General features: G+C 40.1%; 1 protein-coding gene across 1 annotated transcript in view; it reads right to left on the minus strand.

The window, feature by feature from the left end:
- Positions 1–22,600, minus strand: part of LOC115867985 (palladin-like) — a 537,783-nt gene that overhangs the window by 232,916 nt on the left and 282,267 nt on the right. The window contains exons 9-10 of the mRNA XM_045286063.1: positions 7,834–7,953; positions 5,586–5,928 (exon numbers count right to left, since the gene is read on the minus strand). Of these exons, the coding sequence (XP_045141998.1) occupies positions 5,586–5,928; positions 7,834–7,953 (463 nt within the window). The remainder of the gene's footprint in view (positions 1–5,585; positions 5,929–7,833; positions 7,954–22,600) is intronic.

Below are 22,600 nucleotides of genomic sequence, written 5' to 3' on the forward strand. Positions count from 1 at the left end.
TGTGTGTGTGTGTGTGTGTGTGTGTGTGTGTGTGTGTGTGTGATGGGCTACATAAAGAACTCCCAAATATAGAATTCTTAAGACAAGTCAATTCTCTGATAAGACGAGTGATACATGCTTCTATTTCTCTCTTCTGTCCCAAATACATCTCTTTTCATTCCCACATGCACAGTGAGAAGGCACTCCACTCACCGTTTACAGGGAGGGGTCCGTGTGATAGGTAGGTTTGTCGTGCCAACATGGCCAATGAACACATGCGAGATTGGTTGAAGGGCGGAGAGATAAATGGCTCGAAGAGCCTCGCCTCGCTCTCTCTTGCTCTTTGATCATTGGACCAGTGTGCGGCTGCCTTGCTTGTTCTGTGCCTCCATTAGCAAGCTACACTACCTGTGGGACACCTAACCCGTGGACTGTGTCATTGTAATTTGAGGTTCCTTTAAGACCTGCTTCGCCACACAATTGGAATTTACATCTCTTGAGCTGGGAACTGTTGGACCCTGTCATGTGGCTGACTGTTGGTGACCTGCCTTGCTGTTTGCTGCCTGTGCCCGGATAGCCTGAATTGCTCTACAGAGGACTACCCGGTGACCCTCAAGACTTAAGGACTGCCAGTGTACTAGTTCTCTCACGGAAGTGAGTTGCACTGAGCCATTTGTACTGCTTTATAATTTAACTGTTTATTTCTTCTCTTCTCTAGCTATCTAAATATATATAAAATTATTAGTGTCCTGGTTTTATTTCTCTAGAGAACCCTGTCTAAAACAATCTGTTAGTACTTGTTTCTGTGAAACCGTGTCTTCGCTTCTTCATTCCAGAACAACTCTGATTCATAGAACCTTACTATGAGAGAGTTTATGTCTCTCGAGTAAACATTGCAGGAACAATTAGGTATCTGAGAATCAGAGGGAAAGGAGAATAAGATGTGAAAGTAGTCAAAGGCAATTGTTTTTGAAAAGGCAGATTGAACCTAAAAGAATTTTACCCTTTAAGACAGAAAAGAATTTTCTTTTTGTTATATTTTAGGTGCCAGGAAAAGAGAAAATGGTAACAAAAGAAAGAAATAGAGCTAAGTTCCGTGTCTAGCTGAGCTGTTGCTCTCGCGCAGATTTTTCCACGTCTCATTATTATTTTCTAACTCAAAGAGCATGACCTTTTATGGCAGTGTACATATTTTTGGCACCAAAGTGACAGATGAGCATAATTGTATCTCCTGACCTGTGTTGCTTCCGGATGCAATGATTGTCCATTGTCTCATCATTCAGTAATCTCCCTTTGGGTTTCTCGTCCTTCTTTCTCTTCCAAAGATTTATAGTTTATCTCCCTCCCATAAGATAGGGAAAGAACACAGAAGAGGAAGAAGCAAATGGGGTTTGGCAAGACCATATTGCAATTTCTCTATTGTTTGGTCTAATTTAGGAGGTGAGTACATTAGGAGAAGAATGCTTTTTGCCAGGCTTTACAAATCTCCTGCTGAATTTGGCATTCACGGTTCCCTTGAGGGTTGCTTTCTGGGGATCCATTCATAGCCATGTGTTTGAAGAACTGTGCTTTGGCATTAAGAAAGAGGAGCAGGGATTTTCCAATCCTGTTAACATAGTAAGGCCTACATGTAGTTTAGATCTTCAAGTATCATTTGTAAGGAAAAAGCAGCACCACGTGTATTAGATAACACTCAGAAGAAGAAAAAGACTGTAACAAATAGCTAATACATTAGATTTATGCTTGTTCCTCCCTCTTTTTTCTTGACAAAAACATGATTTAGTCAATGTGCTGCTTCTTTTCTTTGTGTTGTCGTGGACCCTGATTGTCAGACACTGAGCACTAAAGAACTTTCCATCGTAATTCGTTTCTTGGGCATTTGTGGTCCCCTCACAAGTGACAGGACATTTCACAAATCCATTGTGCAGGGCAGCCAGCACTTCTTGAACGACCTACGTGAAAATGTGTCTAGCTTTTTCTTGAGGAGCCGTGGTAGCACCAAAGTTAAGCCCCGGCCACCATGACAGCTCCATGGGGGAAAGAGCTGCTGATCTGCTCCCGTAAAGACTGCAGCCAAGAAAACCGTCCCACAGGGTCACGACTTAGTTGAAACAGACACGACCTTACCCATCAACAACAGCCTTTACGTGGGAAAATGACGGCAGCAAAGACAAGAGGAAACGAACAGCGACACTGAGCTGGGAGACTCAACCCTGTGAGACCGGCGGGCTGGATTTGTTAGGATCTGCTGGTTAGGTTCCTGCTGGAGAAGAGAGGATGGAGGCTCCTCTTTGTTAGTGCTGAGTTCATGACGTTTATCTTTTCCCAAGATCACTGTGAAACTATCTGAGAGAAAATGCAAAGACATTCTCTTTGGAAAAATGACCCTGGTCAGAAATCTCAGCGGACAAACACCATTTCCAGCTTAATTGATCAATGGAGCAAATATTTTAAGATTTCTTATTCGCTCTCTTCCGTTTCCTATTGGTGTGATTACAAATGATATATGAAATGCCTCAGGACCCTAAAAGAAAAGTCCCTCCTTTTACACAAAGAAATAAAATCACAGGCGGATGTAAAAAGATCCAACTACCATTTGTCCCTGTAAAGAAGGAGACCGCCTGAGAAAAGGAGCATAGCATGTCACTGAGTTTTACCAAACGGAGGGGAAGAAATGAATGCAAGCGTGCACAGATTTTACTTGGTCCCTACCTGAAGCCATTGATTGTCAATAACTTGCATTCTATTCTAAATTATTTGCAGATGCCACTCAATAGCATTTCTCTATTAAAGAATCCAACTTTTAAAAGAATAAGTAACACTTTCCAGCAAGGACTATGATCGTAGGGAAGGGTGGAGGAGACCACATTCCAAACCAACGGCAAGGATTACCTCAAGAGAGTGGGTTGGGGAAAGGAAAGAGAGGGTATTAACCTTTTTGAAATTAATTCTGTGTTTTTCTAATTGTCACATCAAGTCTATATTATTTTGTATCTAGAAGTCAATCAAATACTATAAGCCAGTAAAAAGTCTTTTAAAGGCCTCGAGATGGCCTTTCAGCCACAGAAAAGATAGGACTATAAAGTGAACTACAATACAGGGAGGAATAATCAACTATATGAAACCGTGTAATTTCCCCAAAAGCAAAGTTAAAGAGGTGTATGCGCGCGTGCGTGCGTGTGTAAACCTGGAATTCCTGCAGGAATGATGAACCCCAGGTGGAAACACATTTTAGGGATGGCACCCAGAGCCAGGGCACAACTGTGTACACATTGTTGGAGGGAAACTAATTTTCTTGTTAAACTTTCAGTCACAGTAAAATGTTAAAAGCAGCAACAGAAGAAAGGTCCCTGGCAGCATGGACTTTTCTAGAGTATCTGATACCCAAGAATTCTAACAACCAGGTGCAGCGGTTGGCTTTGTGGGGTCCTGATTCAAATGTGCCAACTGAAAAAAGACATCTGGGAGACAAATGGGGGCATTTGAATGTGAACTGGGTTTTGGAGGATACCCATTAATTATTGTTAACTTTGTTTAGGGGTAATAATGTAAGAGATGTTATAATATTTTATTTATTTATTTGAGATAAATGAAAATGTGTGGGTTGGGGTGATATATAGTCTGGGGTTTCTTTGAAAATTCTTCAGGGAACAAAACAAAATAAAACAAAAAATATTGGACTAAGCAGTGTGATCAAATCTTAATAATAATAGAATATAGGTTATGGCTACATGGAGGTTCATAATCCATCTCTCTACTTTTGTGTAAGTTCCAGATGTTCAATATAGAAAATGTTTTACTGGTTATCAAAATGATGTGGCAACATGGAAGAAAATTAATTATATAAAATTACATGGAAGAATCTACCCCCAAACCTAAACCACAACCCCCAAACCTATGCTTAAGCTGCTCCTCCTCTTAATACTGACGAACCTGTCCCTCACCCCCCTGCTCCCCTCCCCCTGTCACATACACTAACACGTTAGGGAAGCACAGTTAAAGGCAAAGAGCTGTTGAAACTCCTGAGATAAGAAGGGCTGTCCATGCCTGTTAACAGCTACTAATGTTTTCTCTCCCATGATTGACACTCAGCTTATGACAGCCATTATGATTGATACTTTACTTAATCAGGGGCACAGTCAAGTCCTAGCTGTTAAACACAATCAAGCCCCCACCCCCAGGAGAAGTCCCTTGTTTCATGAAAGGCGCTGCAAATAAATATATTCAAAATGCAAAGATGAAAGTAGTCAGCAAGGGCAATTAATTTGATGGGTTAAGTGCTACAAAAGTGTACATCTCTTTAATGGCTGCCACTTGCAAGCTCATTTTACCTTGTGCACCCTTTCAGTGGAGTACAGACAAAGGTGTTAAATGTTCAACTGGCACCTTTCACGTTACTGCACACAGACAAGCCTCACTCTCAGAGAAAAGAGCTGCGATGGAATAAAAAAATTAAATGGAGGGTCAAAATAAAATTAATTTCTTATACCGCCACCTAAGCTTGGCTAGAAATTGGTTTTTGGTAAAATTGTCTGTCTGTTAAGAAAGTTGTTCTTTGAGCTATGCTGCTTGGTTTGTCTGCTAATGCTCCTGAAGTCAATTTGGAAACACTAAAGTGTTGTACAAATGTAAGCTACTGCTCTAATTAGAATACTCTAACAACTCTAACACTTCCAACAAGTTAGCTGATAATTTGGAGAGGAAAGTAGGCTGTTCGGAAGCAGGGAAATAGAGAATAAATCCTATGTTAAAGAAATCCTTCCTACCCCAAATCAAAAACATCAGACATCCTGGGAAAATATCAGGGGCTTTCCGAGATCCCAGAGGATTCATCGCCATGGAAATGTGACCACACAGGATATATATACATTTTCTACAACTCAGATTTCCATTGACCTCCATCAGGGCAGTAACTCAAGGTCTGTTATGGTGTGATAGGACCATTTGAGTTAATTTATTTCTGCCTCTAACATTGTAATGGTTCCATTCATAACAATTCTCTGCTGTGTGGTGCCAATAGCAACAGCTCAGGCAAAGTTTATCATCCTAAGAAAATAATGGAAATCAAATGTGATGGTGGATCCATGGAAACATGCAGTTCCATGACATTCCAAAGTCAAATAGGTTCTCTTATGAAGAGGGCTCTTCTCCACAAGCCTGGTATGTCCACTTTCACTCTCCCCCTCAGGTTCTGCACACTGACTTTCCATCCCCGGTGTTTAGTCCCCACCATGCTTACCTATATCAGGTCGCCCTCCTGATACTCATATTAACATCACTGGAAATACCTAGGCTCAGAACGGGGTCCTTTCCTACCACCTTGTGGGGTGGCCATCTCTCTGCTATACATTGCAACGTCACACCATTCATAGATTTTTTTCCATAGCCAAAGGGTAAATGCGAGCTTCTTGTTTGCCATCTTTGTTTTTAGATATCTCATAACTTTTTAAGAACCCTATTGCCAGGTCACACCACCCAATAACAACTTGCCTACAGTAGGGGCAACTTGCCATATAATGGAGTCCAGGCAAAAGGTTTTCTCTGGCCAGAGAGGACATGTAGCAGGGGTATGGAAATTATTGATAAAACCATGCAAAAATACTCACAGTTTTGGTTTGGCAAGCAGAGGTGGTGGCTCCTTAGTGGGTGAAAGTAGGACAGCTGGTGTTGGTAGAGATTCATTACTGTTAACTTTGCCATTAATCAGTCCATTTACTCCATGGCTGGGATGGATTCCGTTAGTTCCCCTCTCAGCAGAATTGAATTGCATTTGAAGGGCTGTCATGCTCGGTCCTATCTCAGGACTGTTCACCTGCTGGATCTCAGACGGTTTCTTTGAAGCCAACTCGAAGGAACTTGTCTCCAAGATTGGAGGCGGAGGTGGGAAGTGTTGGAAGAGATCATTGCTGGATTCTCCCACTGAGTCAGAGCTGCAGTTTTCAGTGTTGGCTAGGGGAGGGAAAGGGAGGAAAACATAATAAGATGCTACTAGTTCAACAAGGTATTTTCCCACGGTAATAGAGCTTCTGAAAAGCCCTGTGCTCTGCTAAGGCGCTGAAGCAGTGGCTGCACTGGTCTCATTTGATGCAGAAGCACAGCCACCGAGAGGATGGGGTTCGCCCAGGCTTGCTTAGAGCGACTGCTACCCGGTTCGTGTCCTCACTCGGAGCACATATAAGGAACCCGGCTTCTGCTTCATTGACAAATTTCAGACAGACCTTGGTAAAAGCAAACAACACAAACAGTATCAATGAACAATGTCTTGTCCTCACATTGTATTCCATGAATCCACTTGAACATTCTATTCTACCAGGGCCACTTGGCTGAAGCCATAATGTTTTATCTGTCAGGCAGTAGATATTCATTCTACTCTAAAGCTAAGGAAGACAAATTTCTGATAAAATAGCTAAATGCAGTTAAAGTGGAATGTCTCATGATCTCATAGAAAGCTTTTTCCCCAACTTGTCAGATGACTGCCACCATTGTAACTCCGTTTAAAAGAGATTTTTACTCGGTACCTTCAGTAGACAGAAATGATCTTGAAATGATGTTTTCTTTGTGTTCTTCATCTTGCCCGGGGCCCAGTAGGGTTCTTGGCTTGTGCTCAAAAGCGATTATAGAAGAAAATGGAAGACCCTTACATATTTATCATGGTTGGCCAGTTGCTGAGTTACCCCATGGGATGAAGGGAAGGAGAAATACTGCACACTAGTCTGCCGTCCCGACTCTTGGCGTCCAGGGCTTGGGCCGCTGTGTTTGAGCTGCGCATGGCTGCTATGGTCCTCTGACGGGCTGTCTTCAGGTCAGCTCAGAACCAACACGCTACAAGGCGCCCCTTCTTTCACTTCCACGATGACCCCGGGGCTCCTTTAAACATTATATGCACTCTTGACTGTCAGTGGTTTCCTCATCCACGATCATTAGTTTCTGAATTCGGAAGGAATCACATTTACCATTTCCACTGGACGGGCCCTGAACCAGCTGTGGTTGGGCCTCTGCTGCCACCTAGCACCAAGTCCTCGAAGGAGTCGTGTAAAAAGGCATCCATTGCAAGTCCTGCTGAAGCCAATGCTGCTCTCATCGGTTCCCCACTCAGTGTCTATGTGTCATGCGGGGCCAGAGAGAGCTTTTCAAAGTCATTCGATCATGAGCAAGAGATGGTACTGTCAAAATAAACTGAAGTAAGAGTATCAAAGAGTTGACTGCAGTTTAAAAATAACTATAAAAGTAAATGCTCTCTCACGTTACCTTCCCTAGTGGTGATTTCTGTGCTTAAATAATACCCAGATATTTTGATCATGGGTTGTAATAGTTTATATATGTTTTCATATCTGAGTTATAGCCAATTATCAATAAGATAGGATTTCCAAACTCTTTACAGTTTCTCTCAGTTTTATTTGGCTTATCTTCTATGACTTATCACAAGTTGCAATGTAGTGTCAACAATGACCTATTTACCCAAGCATTTCCAGGTCCTGTGAGTGGGCGTTCCAGGGATGAGGGGCCGGGGAGGTGGCGGGCAGGGACAATGACTGTATCTTGGATGCTGAGGTGGCTCTCCGAGTGAACACGTTTCTGTGTTAACACGAGGAAGTTGGAACACAGCTCTGGTGTTTCCATGACCACGATGGTGTGATTTAAAATATAGTACTGTGTATGAAAATAATCCACTGCTTCATCGTCAGGCTCGTTTTCGCTCCCTCGTACCCCCCTTCATTTTGTATCAAGAGGAACCACAGATTGCTGGGGTAAGTCCTGGAAGCGTAGCAAACATTCTTAAAGGCTGAGCACACGGCTTGGGACAGTTTCTTTCTGCAGGGGAACAAACTGTAATCACGTTCATTCCTGGCATACCTGAGGTGACAACCAACTGGGCAGTGCTGGTGACAGATCCATAATCGTTCCTCGCGTAGCATGTGAAGGTGCCCGCGTCTTCAGGGAACGTCTCAGCGATCACCAGGGTACAGATTTCCTCTGGAAGACAAGCCGGACGCACAATGCATCAGAGCCAAACAGACGGCCAGCCTCTGCTTGTCGAAAATGGGCAAAGCAGGTGATGACTATAACCGAACAGTTTTATGAAAGTGCTCACAATCGACACCCGAAGCTCCCCACCTCCAGGTTAGCACGTTAGTCAAATGGAGAGAGCTCTCGAGTCCCATCTATTGTGGGAGATTTGGGGACAAGCTCAGCCTGCTTCAGCCTTCTTCCAACATGTGGAAGAAGCTCAGCAGATGCCAGCTTCGTCTTCTCCTCTCTAGTTGACTTGACTGAATGAGCAAGTGCTTTCCACCACAACAGAGTAGCTATAGACTGCTCCATAACGGAACCCCAACGGATGGGGGAAAAGCTCCCACAACACATTGACAATGGGAAATAAAAACAACCTGGTCTGCAGAGACTTGACCCACAAATGATTATTTTGGAAGATACTGTCAAATAATTTTGTGCCTAGTGGATTTCATGGCAATATTGTATAGTATCAACTCCTAGGACATGTAAGGGCCCCACTCCTGCTACATACTAGATTTGCTGCCTTACACAACCTCCCCATAGTTAGATGCTCTTATCTACAGAAAGGGGAAAACAGTTGCGCTGACCTTCCAGAGTTCTTGTGAAAGATCATGATGACGATGAAAACAACAAAAGCTAAGTTTGATCACCCTTACCAGGCAGCTGGTACTATGTTGAGCACTTACAAAGGATTAAGATTTCGTCATCATGTCACCTTACAAGTAAACTTAAATATGCATGTGTACTATTATTAACCCCTTTTATAAGTAGGAAACTAAAGCACAATAAGGTCAATGGATTGGCGAAGGACACACAGCTAATCAATCATTGCTACCTTGTGCTTAGGACAGTGCCTAGCCCACAGTAAATGCCAGATGCCCAGTAAACATTACCTGTGATCATTATAAAGATTGAGCCTATTTACTATTTTTAGGTCAAATAATGATCTATATATACCAGTAGAATAAACTCGAAACAAAAACTCACTGCCATTGAGCCAGTTCCAACTCTCAGTGACTCTATAGTATAGGTAGAACGGCTCCTGTGGATTTCCAAGAGAATACTTTTTATGGGAGTAGAAAGTCTCATCTTTCATCCTTGGAGTGGTTCTGAACTGCTGACGTTGTGGTTAGCAGCCGAACGCCCCCAGGGCTTTATTTCTTAGAAAGAAACTCTATTGGACAGTCATATATTATATGGGCAGGCCAAAGCATTGTATTGTAGAGTTTTCCCTCCCCCCATATGGCCACAATTGTTCCCTTCTCTTGACTCTTGGTAATATGACTTTACAACTCTTTCCATTAAGTGGTAGAATTGATTTCTTGAATCTAGGCTGGACTGTGGCTTGTTGAAATCTAGACTGGATTGGAAGTGATACGTGCCAGCCTGAGTTTCATCCTCAAGAGAGAGGTCTTATCATGTCTGCTTCTCTTGCTGGTTGTTCCTTAGATGACAGGCTTTAAAAAACTTGTAGGAAAACTCCATTATCTTTTAATTCCATGTTTCCATGAATTTTTTGAAGCCCCCTCATGTGAACAGGACTGCACTAGCCTGCTAGGGGATAATAAAAACATTCCGTAGCTATTGTCCTAGGTTGGCTCTTCCTCAGGCAACCTGGAAGCTAAGAGGTCCCGCTGAAGTCAGGCAAACTTGCCATAACAACTGCCCAGCTGAGGCAAAGGCAAAGTGCTGACCCACACAAATTATAAATTATATAAGTGGTTGCTGCTCTAAACTATCATATTTTGGAGTGCTGTGCTATGTAGAAATAACTAACTGATAACAATAAAAATACCTCTCTTTCAACTTCTTTTGTAACCTCTGCAAGGTCAAATTTTTCCGAGTTGTAGGATAATACAACTTCCTTCAATTCAACCATCTTCAACAAACTCATCTCAAACCATGTATTTTAAACATTGGAAGGAAGATAATCCAAACTGTAAAACGGAAAACTTGACAAAAATAAATTTTAATCTGATATCTCTGTATTTGATTTTAAGAAGATATTTAAAGAGATCTATGTTTTAATTTGTTAAATAAAATAAAAACAATGAAAGCAAAAGTAAACAAACAATAACATATAAAATTAAAATCTTTCTTTATATCTTTCTTTATATCTTGAATAATCTAATGCCCTACAAGTAAACTTATAAAGTTCATTGCATGTAATTAGAAAAAAATTAGTTATATTAATTTATCTTTTTCTAAATGTATCTAAATATTATAATACTACATAGCTTTTGATGGAGAATTACTGGGTCAAATAAAAATGGTTTTCGATTATAGGAGTAATAATGTCCAAATGCATCATCTGCATCTATTTCTCCTCCCATTCTTAAGCTTTACCTCTGACATCTGCCCATCCTCATTCCTGATTATATCGATAATAGTCTCTTTAGCAGACTGCTTGGGATTTTGTTAAAAATTTCAAGCTTTCCATTTCTTTTGTGCCACATGTTGCCTTCTTAAGGAAAGACCGAGGGGCCAGAGCAATTGTAAGCTTGTAAGCTTTTGTGGTTTTAGCAAGGGCATGCTCATTTCAGGAAGACAGCTTAAAAGAGGTGCAAAATTGCAAGAGCTATGAGAACACACACTCCATTGTTTCTGCTTATATTCAACTTCATATTGAGAGAGGATGTGAAAAATGAAAGCTCAAGGTAGAGAACAACAAATAAATGTAGAGCTTCATAAAGACAAAGGAAATATATTGAAATTCTTTTCTTAAAAGTAAAAAGTAATGGAACATATATTAAGTACTCATCCATTTAAATGCAAATTGGCTATCTCTTGTAAATAAAAGACTAGGAGAGCTATTATAAACACAGAAATTAACAGGAGGAAGAAGTTGCTTAATTAATCTCCATCTTTCTTGAAGAAAAGCAAGAAGGAATGGTTCAAAACTGCTACAAGCGGGAAGAAGGCAGATTAAATTAAAGGGAAGATTTCTTAATAGAAAGTTAAAGATGTTGAACATGTTTGAGATAAAATCTGAAACCGCCTTCTGTGGGCAGCTTTTAAAAAGGTTTGGAATTAATCCATTTACTTGCGAAGTCTTTTTTAAGAGTAGCTATAATACTTTATGTCCTTCCTGTAGATAAGAGGATAAATGACTCATGGCCCGGCCTTCAAACTGTGCTGTTGAGGAGACATGCCATGTCTTCTTAAAAGGAAATGGATTAGAACATCCTTGAGTCCATTCCATCTCCACAAGCTCATGCCAGCAGTACCCACATGCTAATGTTATTTCATTATTCCCCTTTCCATCTTTTCTTCAAACTTGTGCTTATATTCTTAAAAAAGGACAGTGAAGGCATTTCAAGTAAAAATGTACATCAGGAAGTGCTGTGTTGGGAAAAATATCTTGGGACATAAAGCAGGAATAGTCAAACATTAACCAACCATTGGATGTACTGTAATTATCCTAGAACTATTAAAAATTATTTTTTCTGCCATCCTATTCTTGATAACCTTGCAAACTTACCTAAAGTAGAAATTATAAAACCAGACTAAACACAATTTATTGTATTATTATGTTAAAATTTTTCATAAGGCTTCCATTTGGATTTAAAGCAGAGAATTAAAACACATACCATATGTTTACCCAAATAATGCACACCTTCTTTTATTTCCTAATCATCCCCTTCCCAGAAAAGTATTTTTGTAAGTATGCCATGCATCATGTTAAAAATATTGACATAATTGGTTCCCTCTTTCCTACCCACTCTCCCTCTACCCTCCCTGTTTTGCCACTCACACCACTGGTCCTGTAGGGCTCATTACAAGGAACTATATGTGACCTCCTCCCTGGGGAATGGACAACAGAAAAGTGGGTGAAGGGAGACGTCGGACAGGGCAAGATATGACAAAATAACAATTTATAAACTATCAAGGGCTTATGAGGGAGGGGGGAGGGGGGAGGGAAGGGAAAAATGAGGACCTAATGCCGGGGGTTTAAGTGGAGAGAAAATGTTTTGAGAATGATGAGGGCAATGAATGTACAAATGCGCTTTACACAATTGATGTGTAAATGGATTGTGATAAGAGTTGTATGAGCCCCTAATAAAATGATTGAAAAAAAATATTGACATAGTTTCTGGTGAATCCCCTCCATTTATAGTTGAGGGATATGAATAGCCCTGTTATCAGAGAGCACTGTAATGTTGATTAGGGTAGATGTAATTAAGTTAAAATGTTGTATCTTATCATTTGATCTGCCTTTTGACCCATTTTGAAGCTGTTTCGGTAAAAAAAGAGAGAAGGGAAAACATACATGGATTAAGTCCCTTGGGAGCTCCCTCTGACTATGGACCAGGCATGTGAACAGCCTTGCTAACATGCACAATGCATTGGAAAGTGGATTCTTATGCACTTAGGCTTCAATTAGCATCTTATCATTTGATCTTCCTTATGATCCACTTAAATTTGTTCTACTTTTTAATATTTTCTGCTCTCTTTGATTGAGGTTTTACTTTGTTAATCTTGTTAGTTTTGTCTGTTTTTAAATGTTTTCTGTCTATGAAATTCAGGTTCGGTAAATCGCTAGAGGTAGTACATTGAGGAATAGTTCCTTGGTACTATGGAGGGATAGATAGGGGGAAGTGGGGAGCTAATAACAGTGAGTACAGAAAGAAGAAAATGTTCTAAAACTGATAATAGTGATGATTGTACAATTCTTCTGGATGTGACTGAACAATCGAATTGAATGGTATATGAATGATATGCAAATAAAACTGTTGGGAAAACGTTTGCCTAGTGGCAGTAATGAAAATACCTTGGGTGGCGGTGGTGGGGTTGAAAAACAAATGTAGAGGGCGTTTGCATAAAAATATGGTACAAGAACCCCGTTATAAAGAAATGGTGGGAAGACCTAGTTTTATAAATAGATTATTTCGGGCTAACTACAAGGGAGATTCAAAAAGATTGTGGAAAAATTCTATTATCTTTTCATTCTATTTTCTACAAATGTTCTGTATCCTTCGTTTGTGTTGTGAGTGTATACACACAACACACACACATGTTCACTTGCACATCATATACGAAGAGCACAAAGAAGTACAGCCATCTCCAGAGAGTTCAGTGACTTTTATTTTTATTGTGAAGTTGAGAGATATTTGGGTTTCTTTATACTTTGTTGATGGGAAGCTTATTTGTTGCAAGTAAAATGGAATTATTTCCATTCTTTGAAATTATGGTGTCACTGAAGACTTTCTACGCTACAAACATCAATATAAATCATTGAGTAATTAAAGTTCAGTCTTAATTGCTTCCTAATTATCTTGAACATGCGTTTGTGCACTGGGATGTGTTCTTGGTGGATGTGGTTGAGTAGGCATTTCATGTCGTTAGGCCTTTTCTGGTTAGGATGGCACCTGACTTTCAATAGATCATTCCAGAGCTCATCACTGAGCACCACAAGTTAGGTTTTTAAATGTTATGATCAAAGCATACCTTTAAAAGATTCATTTGGTATACCTAAATATGGATTTATATGGATAAGATCTACAGGATTTTTTTTTTTACTTTCCAGTATTCAATAGAAGTGGGAACAGTAGCCATTTTTGTTCAATGTTAGCAGAATCTTTACATGTAATTACTTGTCATAAATATTCATGGAATCTGACTGGATTTATTAAGCACACTTAGAAAAGGTTTTCTAGATAAAGGATACATTTATTCTTTAGCTATTGATATATTAAAACAATTATTTGATTAAAATGTTCATAATTAGAAGGAAAACAATAGAACAACAGAGAGAGTATAAGGTAATTCCTTTGTGCCTTTTGTCTATGCTGCACATAGCTCTTGGCTTTACAACTGAAGAGGAAGATACAAAGTGTGGAAGTAATTTAAGTTGGAGCTTCATGTAAAATTAATCATTTGAAAAGGGGCCTATCTGGAAAGGTCGAAGGGATAGGGTTTTTTAAAAAATTGAATGCACATGGTTACAGAATAAATAAAGTGTACTTAACCAGAGAGGGATACAGAAAATTGTGCTGCAAGGGATTTTAAAATTTTTCCATATTTTTCCGGCAAGGTCAGAAAGATGTAGATTGATTTTTTTCAAGATTGGGGATGATGAAATACGAGACTCCACAGTCTAAAGGCAGGCAGCCTAGCTCCCACATGCATGCCTCTTTTAGTAGAACAAAGCCTCTCTTTACTTCTCCTGCTTTTCATCCTGATTCAGAACATTACGAATTTGATGTAAAATGAGGTAACAAAAGATTTATGTCTGCTTAGAAAAGAATTTCCTAACTCTGAAAATGAAATGACTCTCCACATGAAGCAAAGAATTCACTAGAAATTCACCTGTACAAGGAGGTGGGCTCCAAGTCCTCGCAGACAAGAGACAATGAGGTTTGGGGGGAAAAACTCATATATTGGCTGCCACCCACCAGATGGGTCTCCCCCAGCAGTAGATTATCTTTATTCTTTGTTAGGAGATGGTACTGGACGCACCTAGACCTTTCCAGTTTTCAGTAAAATCTAGTTGCTTCCTGTCTGGGCAGCAGACACCTACTGCCTGTCCTAGTATTGTATTCCCAGAGCTGGTGGCCTCTGCAAAGTGCTCTCTCCACTTGCAGCATCACCACCCGGAAAGAGGGTATTTCTGGTGACACTCAGAGAAGTGCCCATTGTGAGACAATGTCTCACCATACTCCAACTGCGAGCATACAGACTCTTTTCTTTTCATGACAGCCCCAATGTTGTTTCTAGAAACCTCTACTTAAAAACAGGATATTTTAACTGGTTTGAAGCCCATGATCCTGATGACCTTGAAATCCGAGTTCCTTCTGGTGCCCTCTAGTATTTCGTGGATTTATTTTGTTGCAAGAAAGATGGTGTGTGCGCCCTTCTAATTAGGGGGCTACTTCAAGAATAAAATTTTATCATTCTTCTCTTCTTTTCATGCCTTTCAGAAAGAATTCAAAATCTTTCCCTTGGTCCATAAAGCTCTGCATAGTCACCTCCTCCCCAGGCTCCTTTGGTGCCTCACTCCTTAGCACACGCTAGTGTTGGGCACACAAGCTCTTGTGCAGCAACTCAAAGCTATGCACCCTTCGATCTCTGCTCCTTTATCCCGCAGCACTTCGTTTTCTCCTACTCAGCCTTACATTCCCACCTAAGCATTACTTTCTTCTTGATACAACTCGGACAGACCCACCCTCTAGATGCTGTTTTCCTCCCATGTGCTGTCAGTAGAGTCCTGTACCACAAGTGGAACTCCATAAGATGCCGTGCAGCAAGTTCCTCTCTGGATCCCTGACTATAATACAACCTCTGTGAGAGCAGAGAAAAACGTATCGTGTTTACAGGCGTCTTCTCGGCATCTAGTACAAAGTGGCCTTTCCATTGATATTTTGAATCTAAGAATGGAGTCACCGTTGAGGAGAAAACTCAGCAAACATTTGCTTGACAAAAAAAAAGAAAAGTTTGTTTTCTAAAGGACTCTTCAAACAAAACTGATTCTCCTGGAAGCTTCGTTAGTGTATTCAGAATTTGACTGAGTAGAATACATTTTAGAATAGTTTTGTCAGGAATGCCCTCAGCATACAGAGCAAAAGTATCCATGCCTACAGCAGAACGGGCCATCGACTTACGGAGCAACCCAGAGGAGGAGCCAGAAAGGTAAGCGCTGAAATGTGCTTTCAGTAACCTTGGTGCAGTGATACCTCATTGTGCTCTTTGTTTAAGGTACCGTTTTCACCCAACACCCTAAAGATGGTTCCGCTTCTCTTTTCCTGGAATCGGTCAGCCACAGTTGACACAAAGCTCCTTACCCCCAACAGTTACAAAAGGTTAATGCTTTGCTGGGAGAAAGGCATATCGTAGCCTGTGTGTTTCTGTTTCTGACATTACGCAAATGAAGAAAGCCAGGAGGAAATGGGATGAGCCAGGTCACAGTACTGAATAGTCATCTGGTAGCATCTTACTTGAACAAAGACATTTAAGACATCTGCAAAATTAATTTTGACGAGGAGTTGAGATCAAGAAATGACTACTTATGTCAAATAAAGAGAGTTAAAGGCTTGCTAATCTGCACTAAACAAACAAACAGAAACACAATTGTCTCCAATACATGTGGACATTCTTTTTTTGTTAAAATCATTTTATTGGGGGCTCGTACAACTCTTAGCACAATCCATCCATCCATCCATCCATCCATCCATCCATCCATCCATCCATTGTGTCAAGCACATTTGTACATTTGTTGCCCTCATCATTCTCAAAACATTTGCTTTCTACTTGAGCCCTTGGTATCAGCTCCTCATTTTCCCCCTCCCTCCCTGATCCCCTTTCCCTCATGAGCCTGTGATAATTTAGAAATTATTATTATTTTGTCATGACTTACACTGTCCGATGTCTCCCTTTACCCACTTTTCTGTTGTCTGCCCCCCAGAAAGAAGGCTATATATAGATCCTTGTAATTAGTTTCCCTTTTCTACCCCGCCCTCCCTCCACCCTCCCGGTATCGCCACTCTCACCACTGGTCCTAGAGGGATCATCTGTCCTGGATTCCCTGTGTTTCCGGTTCCTATCTGTACCAATGCATGTCCTCTAGTCTAGCCATATTTGTAAGATAGAATTGGGATCATGATGGAGGGGGGTGTTGGGGGTGGCGCAGAAGCATTTAAGAACTAGAGGAAAGTTGTATGTTTCATCATTGCTACACTGCACCCTGACTGGCTCCTCCCCTCCCCGTGACCCTTCTCTAAGGGGATGGCCAGTTGCTTACAGATGGGCTTTGGGTCCCTACTCTGCACTCACCTTCAATCACAATGGTATGATTGTTTGTTCTTTGATGCCTGATGTCTGATCCCTTCGACACCTCGTGGTCACACAGGCTGGTGTGATTCTTCCATGTGCGCTTTGCTGCTTCTCAGCTAAATGGCCACTTGTTTACCTTCAAGTCTTTAGGACTCCAGATGTTATATCTTTTGATAGCTGAGTACCATCAGCTTTCTTCACCACATTTGCTAATGCACCCATTTGTCTTCGGTGATCATGTCGGGAAGGTGAGCATCATGGAATGCCAGTTTAATAGAACAAAGTGTTCTTTCATTGAGAGAATACTTGAGTGGAGGCCCAATGTCCATCTGCTAACTTAATACTAAGCCTATAAATATATGTAAATAGATCTATTTCCCCATCATCATATATAAATATATTTACATGTGTACATGCCTGTATTTAGACCTCTATAAATACCCTTTGCCTCCTAGTTCTTTCCTCTATTTCCTTTTACTTTCCTGTGGACATTCTTAAGGTTATCAATATCTCTATAATCTATCTTATCCAAATTTCACAAGCAAAAAGGGTAAATTGAGGACATAATAAATTACTAAACCAGAAATTATTTTTACTGATGTAGTCTTGTTTTTAGAGTTATCTGAAAATTACTTAATGATAGCCATATCTCCCAGAAGTCAATTCTGAATTCCATTCATGTTCTCATACCTATTTGAACACTTGGTTAAACACAAGCAAAATTTAAAACAAAAATATTTTATTTGAGGAACTCAGAAAATGATGAGATAACAAGGACAAGATTACTAGGTCTCTCAGATCATAAGGGGATATTTCCATAAATGTCTTCCTTTATAGCCTGCCACCTCCACCCTTTGGCCCAGCATACCTAAAAAGGAATCCAGATTCTATCTTCCAAACCACATGGTTTGGCTAATACAACTGTTAAGAAAGAATTCTGGGCTAAAATCAAGATGGAATATAGTGTGGATAAATGTAAGGCTTGTATAAATATTTAAAATTAGATCTATATATTTACTTGGAAGATATTTTTAAAATACAGTTCAAGGATTAATAATGAAATGAATTCCTGTGTAAACATCGTTAAGCCAAAGATATCAAGTCTTATCAATATTTACCAGTGGTCCGCGCGTTTCTACTGGAACTTTCTTTCTTTTTGTTTTTTCCTTTTTTAAGTCACATCTTTCAAATATATATTCTCTGGTTTTAAAACTAAGTAACCAGAACTCTTCCTACGTAAAGAAGAACATATCCGCTTTCCTGAGGGTTTACACAAGTCCTTACAGTACAGTCAGTGGATCAATGAGAGAGTCCAGGGAAACATAAAGCTCACTGGTTGGGGAGTCTAGTAGAGCAAAGTGCGGGTAGAAGCTGGGCATCAATAGAAAAATTGTTGGTAGAGAGGAAGGCTCCATATTTCCTGTTTTGAAGCTCAACCCGGCCAACTTCCAGTTCTCAGGCCTGGATTGGCGCAGATCACTTCTGAGAGGGTGACATGATGTCTTCAGTCAATCCAGGTGGCTTGAGAAATATACACATCAATTTAGACAAAATGTTACTATTTTATTCTGAAATAACCATAATACTTTAGTAATAAATGGGTACAGTGAAAAGCTTCTCAAGCTTTGGAATCACCTCTGACACACTGTTAGGTGCCATCACAGAGATTTCTGCACAAGGTGACCATCGGTACAACGGAATGAAACATCGCCAGTTCGGGGCCGTCCTCACAGTTCTTGTTATTTGAGCCCATTGCTGCAGCCACTGTGCCAAACCAGCTCATCGAGGTCTTTCTCTTTTTTGCTGCCTGTTTACTTTACCATGCATGATGTCCTTTCCCAGGGTCTGACGGTCTCTCTTGATAACAGCCAAAAGTACTTGAGACAAAGTCTTGCCATTCTCAATTCTAAGGAGAATTCTGGTTGTATTTCGGCCAAAGACAGTTTGTTGTGCAGGCAATCCATGGTACTCCCTATGTTTTTGCCAGCACCATGATTCAAATGTGATTCTTCTTTGATCTTTCCTATTCAATGTCCAACTTTCCAGGCATATGAGGGTATTGAAAAGAGCATGGTTTGGGCCAGGAGCACTTTCGTTGTCAAAATCCTGGCTCTTCAGTATATTAAAGAGGGTTTATACAGCAGATTTACTCAGTGTAATTCTTCTTTTGATCTCTTGATGGATGCTTCCATGAGCAGTGATCGTGGATCTCTGCAAGATGAAATTTTTGACAATTTCAGTCTTCTGCCACTAACATGATGTTATCTCTTGGTCCAGTTGTGTGAGCTTTCTTTACATTAAGTCTAATCCTTGTTGAAGGCTTCGGTCCTTGATCTCCATCAGCAAGCACTTCAAGTCTTCCCTGCAGCAAGCGAGGTGGAGTCATCTACATATCACCATGGTTAGTAAGCCTTAATCCGATGCTCTGTTCTTCTTCATACAGCCCAGCTTCTCAAACTATTTGTTCAGCATACAGATGGAATAAGTATGATGAAAAGATACACAAATCCTTCTGCACAACTTTCCTGATTTTAAAACACACAATATTTCCATATTTTGTTCAAATGTCTGCCTCTTTGTCTGTGTACAGGCTCTGCATGAGTACAACAAAATGTTCTGAAATTCCCATATTTCTCAATGCTAGACAGAATTTGTTATATTCCTATGCATATTCAATAGAACACAAGTTTTATTTCTGGTATTTTCTGCTTTCAGCCAAGATCCATTTGACATCCCAAGTGCTCTTCTGAATTTGACTTAAATTTCTGCCAGCCCCTGTCATGTACTGCTGCAGCCCTTATTTAATGTGTCTCGGCAATATTTTATTTGCATGTGATATTAAGGATATTGTGTGATAAATTCTGCATTTTCTTGGGTCACCTTTCTGTGGGATGGGTACAAATATGGCTGTCTTAAAGTTAGTTGGCCAGGTCACTGTCTTCCAAATTTCTTGACATAGACGAGTGAGTGCTTCTAGTGCTTCATCAGCTTGTTGAAGCATTTCAATTGGTAATCCATCAATTCCTGGACCATTGCTTTTGTCTAATGCCATTAGTGCATCTTGGACTTCTTCCTTCAGTACCTTCAGTTCTTGATCTCATGCTACCTCTTTAAAAAAAATCATTTTATTGGGGGCTCGTACAATTCTTATCACAATCCATACATCCATCCATTGTGCCACTCATGCTACCTCTTGAAACGGTTGAATGCTGACTAATTCTTTTTGGTACAGTGACTCTTTGTAATCCTCCCATATTCTTATGATGTTTCCTGCATTGTTCAATATTGCTCATTTCATTATCATGTTTTACTTTGTCTCCTTGAACTTCCTTTTGAAATTTTTCTGTTCAGCTCTTTACTTAATCATTTCTTTCATTCGGTTTAGTCATTCTATGATCAAGATTTAGTTTCAGATCTTTTCTGACATTTATTTGATGGGTTTTTTTTTTCCTGTTTTCTTAATGGCCTTTTGCTTTCTTGATGAACACTGTTCTTGATGTCCTCCCACAGTCATCAGGTCTGCTGTCGTTAGTATGTAGTGAGTCAAATCTGTTCTTCAGGTGTTCTAGAAATTCAGGTGGGATACATTCAAGGTTATCTTTTGGCTTTCATGGACTTGTTTTAGTTTTCTTCAACTTTAACCTGAGCTTACATATGAGCAACTGATTATTTGTTCTACTGTCAGCCCCTGACCTCAGTTAGGCTGCTGATATTGAGATCTTCCATGGTCTCTTGGCAAAGATATAGTCAATTTGGTTCCTGTGTATTCCTTCCATCCGGGGAAGTCTAGGTATATAGATGCCATTTATATTGCTGAAAGAAGGTATTTGCAAAATTCTATCACACAATCTCCAATGTCATTTCTATCACAAATGCCATTTTTAGAAACTTGTTCCTCCTTGTGTTTCCCACTTTCACATTCCAATCACCAATAATTATCAATGCACCACTATTGTATGTTTGATTAATTTCAGACTGAAGACTTCGGTAGAATTTTTCATCACTAGCTAGTAGTGGTTGGTTTGTAAGTTTGAAAATAGTTGTGTTAAGTGCATTTCCTTGTATGTATACAAATAGTATTCTATTAAAGATAACATGGTGCTTCAAGATAGATCTTGAAATGTTCATTTTGAAGATGAATGTGATGCCAATCTGTGTTAGTCTGGGTACATTAGAGAAATAAATCCACAGAAACTCATGTATAAGAGAGAGTTTTATATAAAGGGTAAGGGCGCATCAAGAAAACATCCCAACCCAGTGCTGCCCAAACCCACAAGTCCAACATTAACTCATATGTCCAAAACCAATCCACAAAGTCCTCCTCCATCTCACAAAACACACTTAATGATGCCGACTGCAGGAGGAAAGCCGAGTCAGTAAATGTGTAAGCATCTCAGCACTGGCAGGGCTCCACATGGCTGCTCCAGCACCCAGGGTTGCATCGGGGTAGGTCCATGTGACTTCTCCTCAGGGATGTCTTACAGGAAGTTAGTCTTGATAGCTGAAGCAGGGAACTGGCTAAGGCAGCTGCACCCTGGTCTGACCATCACAAAGCAAGAGACCAGAGAACTAGCAAGGCAAGGCTCACTGAGCCATTTATCTCTCTATCCTTCAATTAACCCCACATGTGTTTATCAGCCAGGTTGGCATAATACACTACCTCACAATCCTCTTGAATGTGTAATTTCTGGCATATTCAATTATATAAATATCTGATTCAAAATGGCTAATACCAATCCATTTCAGCTCAGTAATGCCTAGGATATATATCTTTACATATTCGATATCATTTGTGCTGAGTTCCATTTTCCTAGATTCATACATGGCACATTCCATTTTTGGATCAATAATAGATGTTAACAGCTGTTTCTTCTCATTTTTGAGTTGTCACTCATTAGTAAATGAAGGTGCTGAAAGATTCACTCCATCCAAGTCTCATGGTCAAATCCATTTTGAGAAGGCAGCTCTTCCTCAGTTTTGTTTTGAGAGGCTTTCGGCATAAGGCGCTGATCTTCTGGCACTATACCTGGTCGTGTTCAGATATAGCTTCAGTATATCTGAAAATGTTCCGCTGCTTATTCATCTAGGTTTGGGCAGCCAATCCCTCAGAAGTGCACAACCGACTCCTGCTTTAGGGTTTGTTCTGTGGTGATTCTGCTGATATTTGAAATTCTCATGACATAGTTCCCAGCATCACAGCATCATGCAAGCCAACATAGTAAGACAAGCTGGGAGACATGTGGTGGCAGATTGACCAAAAGCAGCCGTATTTTATGTTCCAGATTGATTTTTTGCATGATGTTTGCATTTTAATTCCATATCAGTTAAAACCTCTGATTTGCCAAGATAAGTCATAGAAGTGTATCCTCTGGCTTAGTTTTGATACTCTGAACTTATTTTGGACAGTTTATGCAGTATCTATTAGAGCCAATTGTCATTGTACTTGCGTCCAAATTTTAAACATATTTCAGGCCCTATCAGTGAGGTGACACACAGCAGGGAACCAGACATAAAGACATTTTTGTTCAACCACTAATTAACCTAGAAAGAACAATAGATATTTAACTGTGTTTAATCTCAATTGAAAAACATTCCATTGTCCTTCTACAAGCCAGCATCTTACCATATTTAAATAAACACCATTTATTTCATTGTCTGACGCAAAGTATGGCAAGGCATAAGATGGGTGGCATTGATCAAAAGAGATTCATGTTGAAAGTAGAAAGCCCAATACTTTCATATGCATAAGTACCCAACAAATAAGACAGGTGCTTTTTGTATGTTCATTTTGCATGCTGCTGTGGATTAAATTGTGTTGGCCAAAAATATACGTTGTAAA

This window comes from Echinops telfairi, unplaced genomic scaffold, assembly GCF_000313985.2.
Source record: "Echinops telfairi isolate 266 unplaced genomic scaffold, ASM31398v2 ScPeMD7_5;HRSCAF=22, whole genome shotgun sequence".
In the NCBI taxonomy this organism is placed as follows: domain Eukaryota; kingdom Metazoa; phylum Chordata; class Mammalia; order Afrosoricida; family Tenrecidae; genus Echinops; species Echinops telfairi.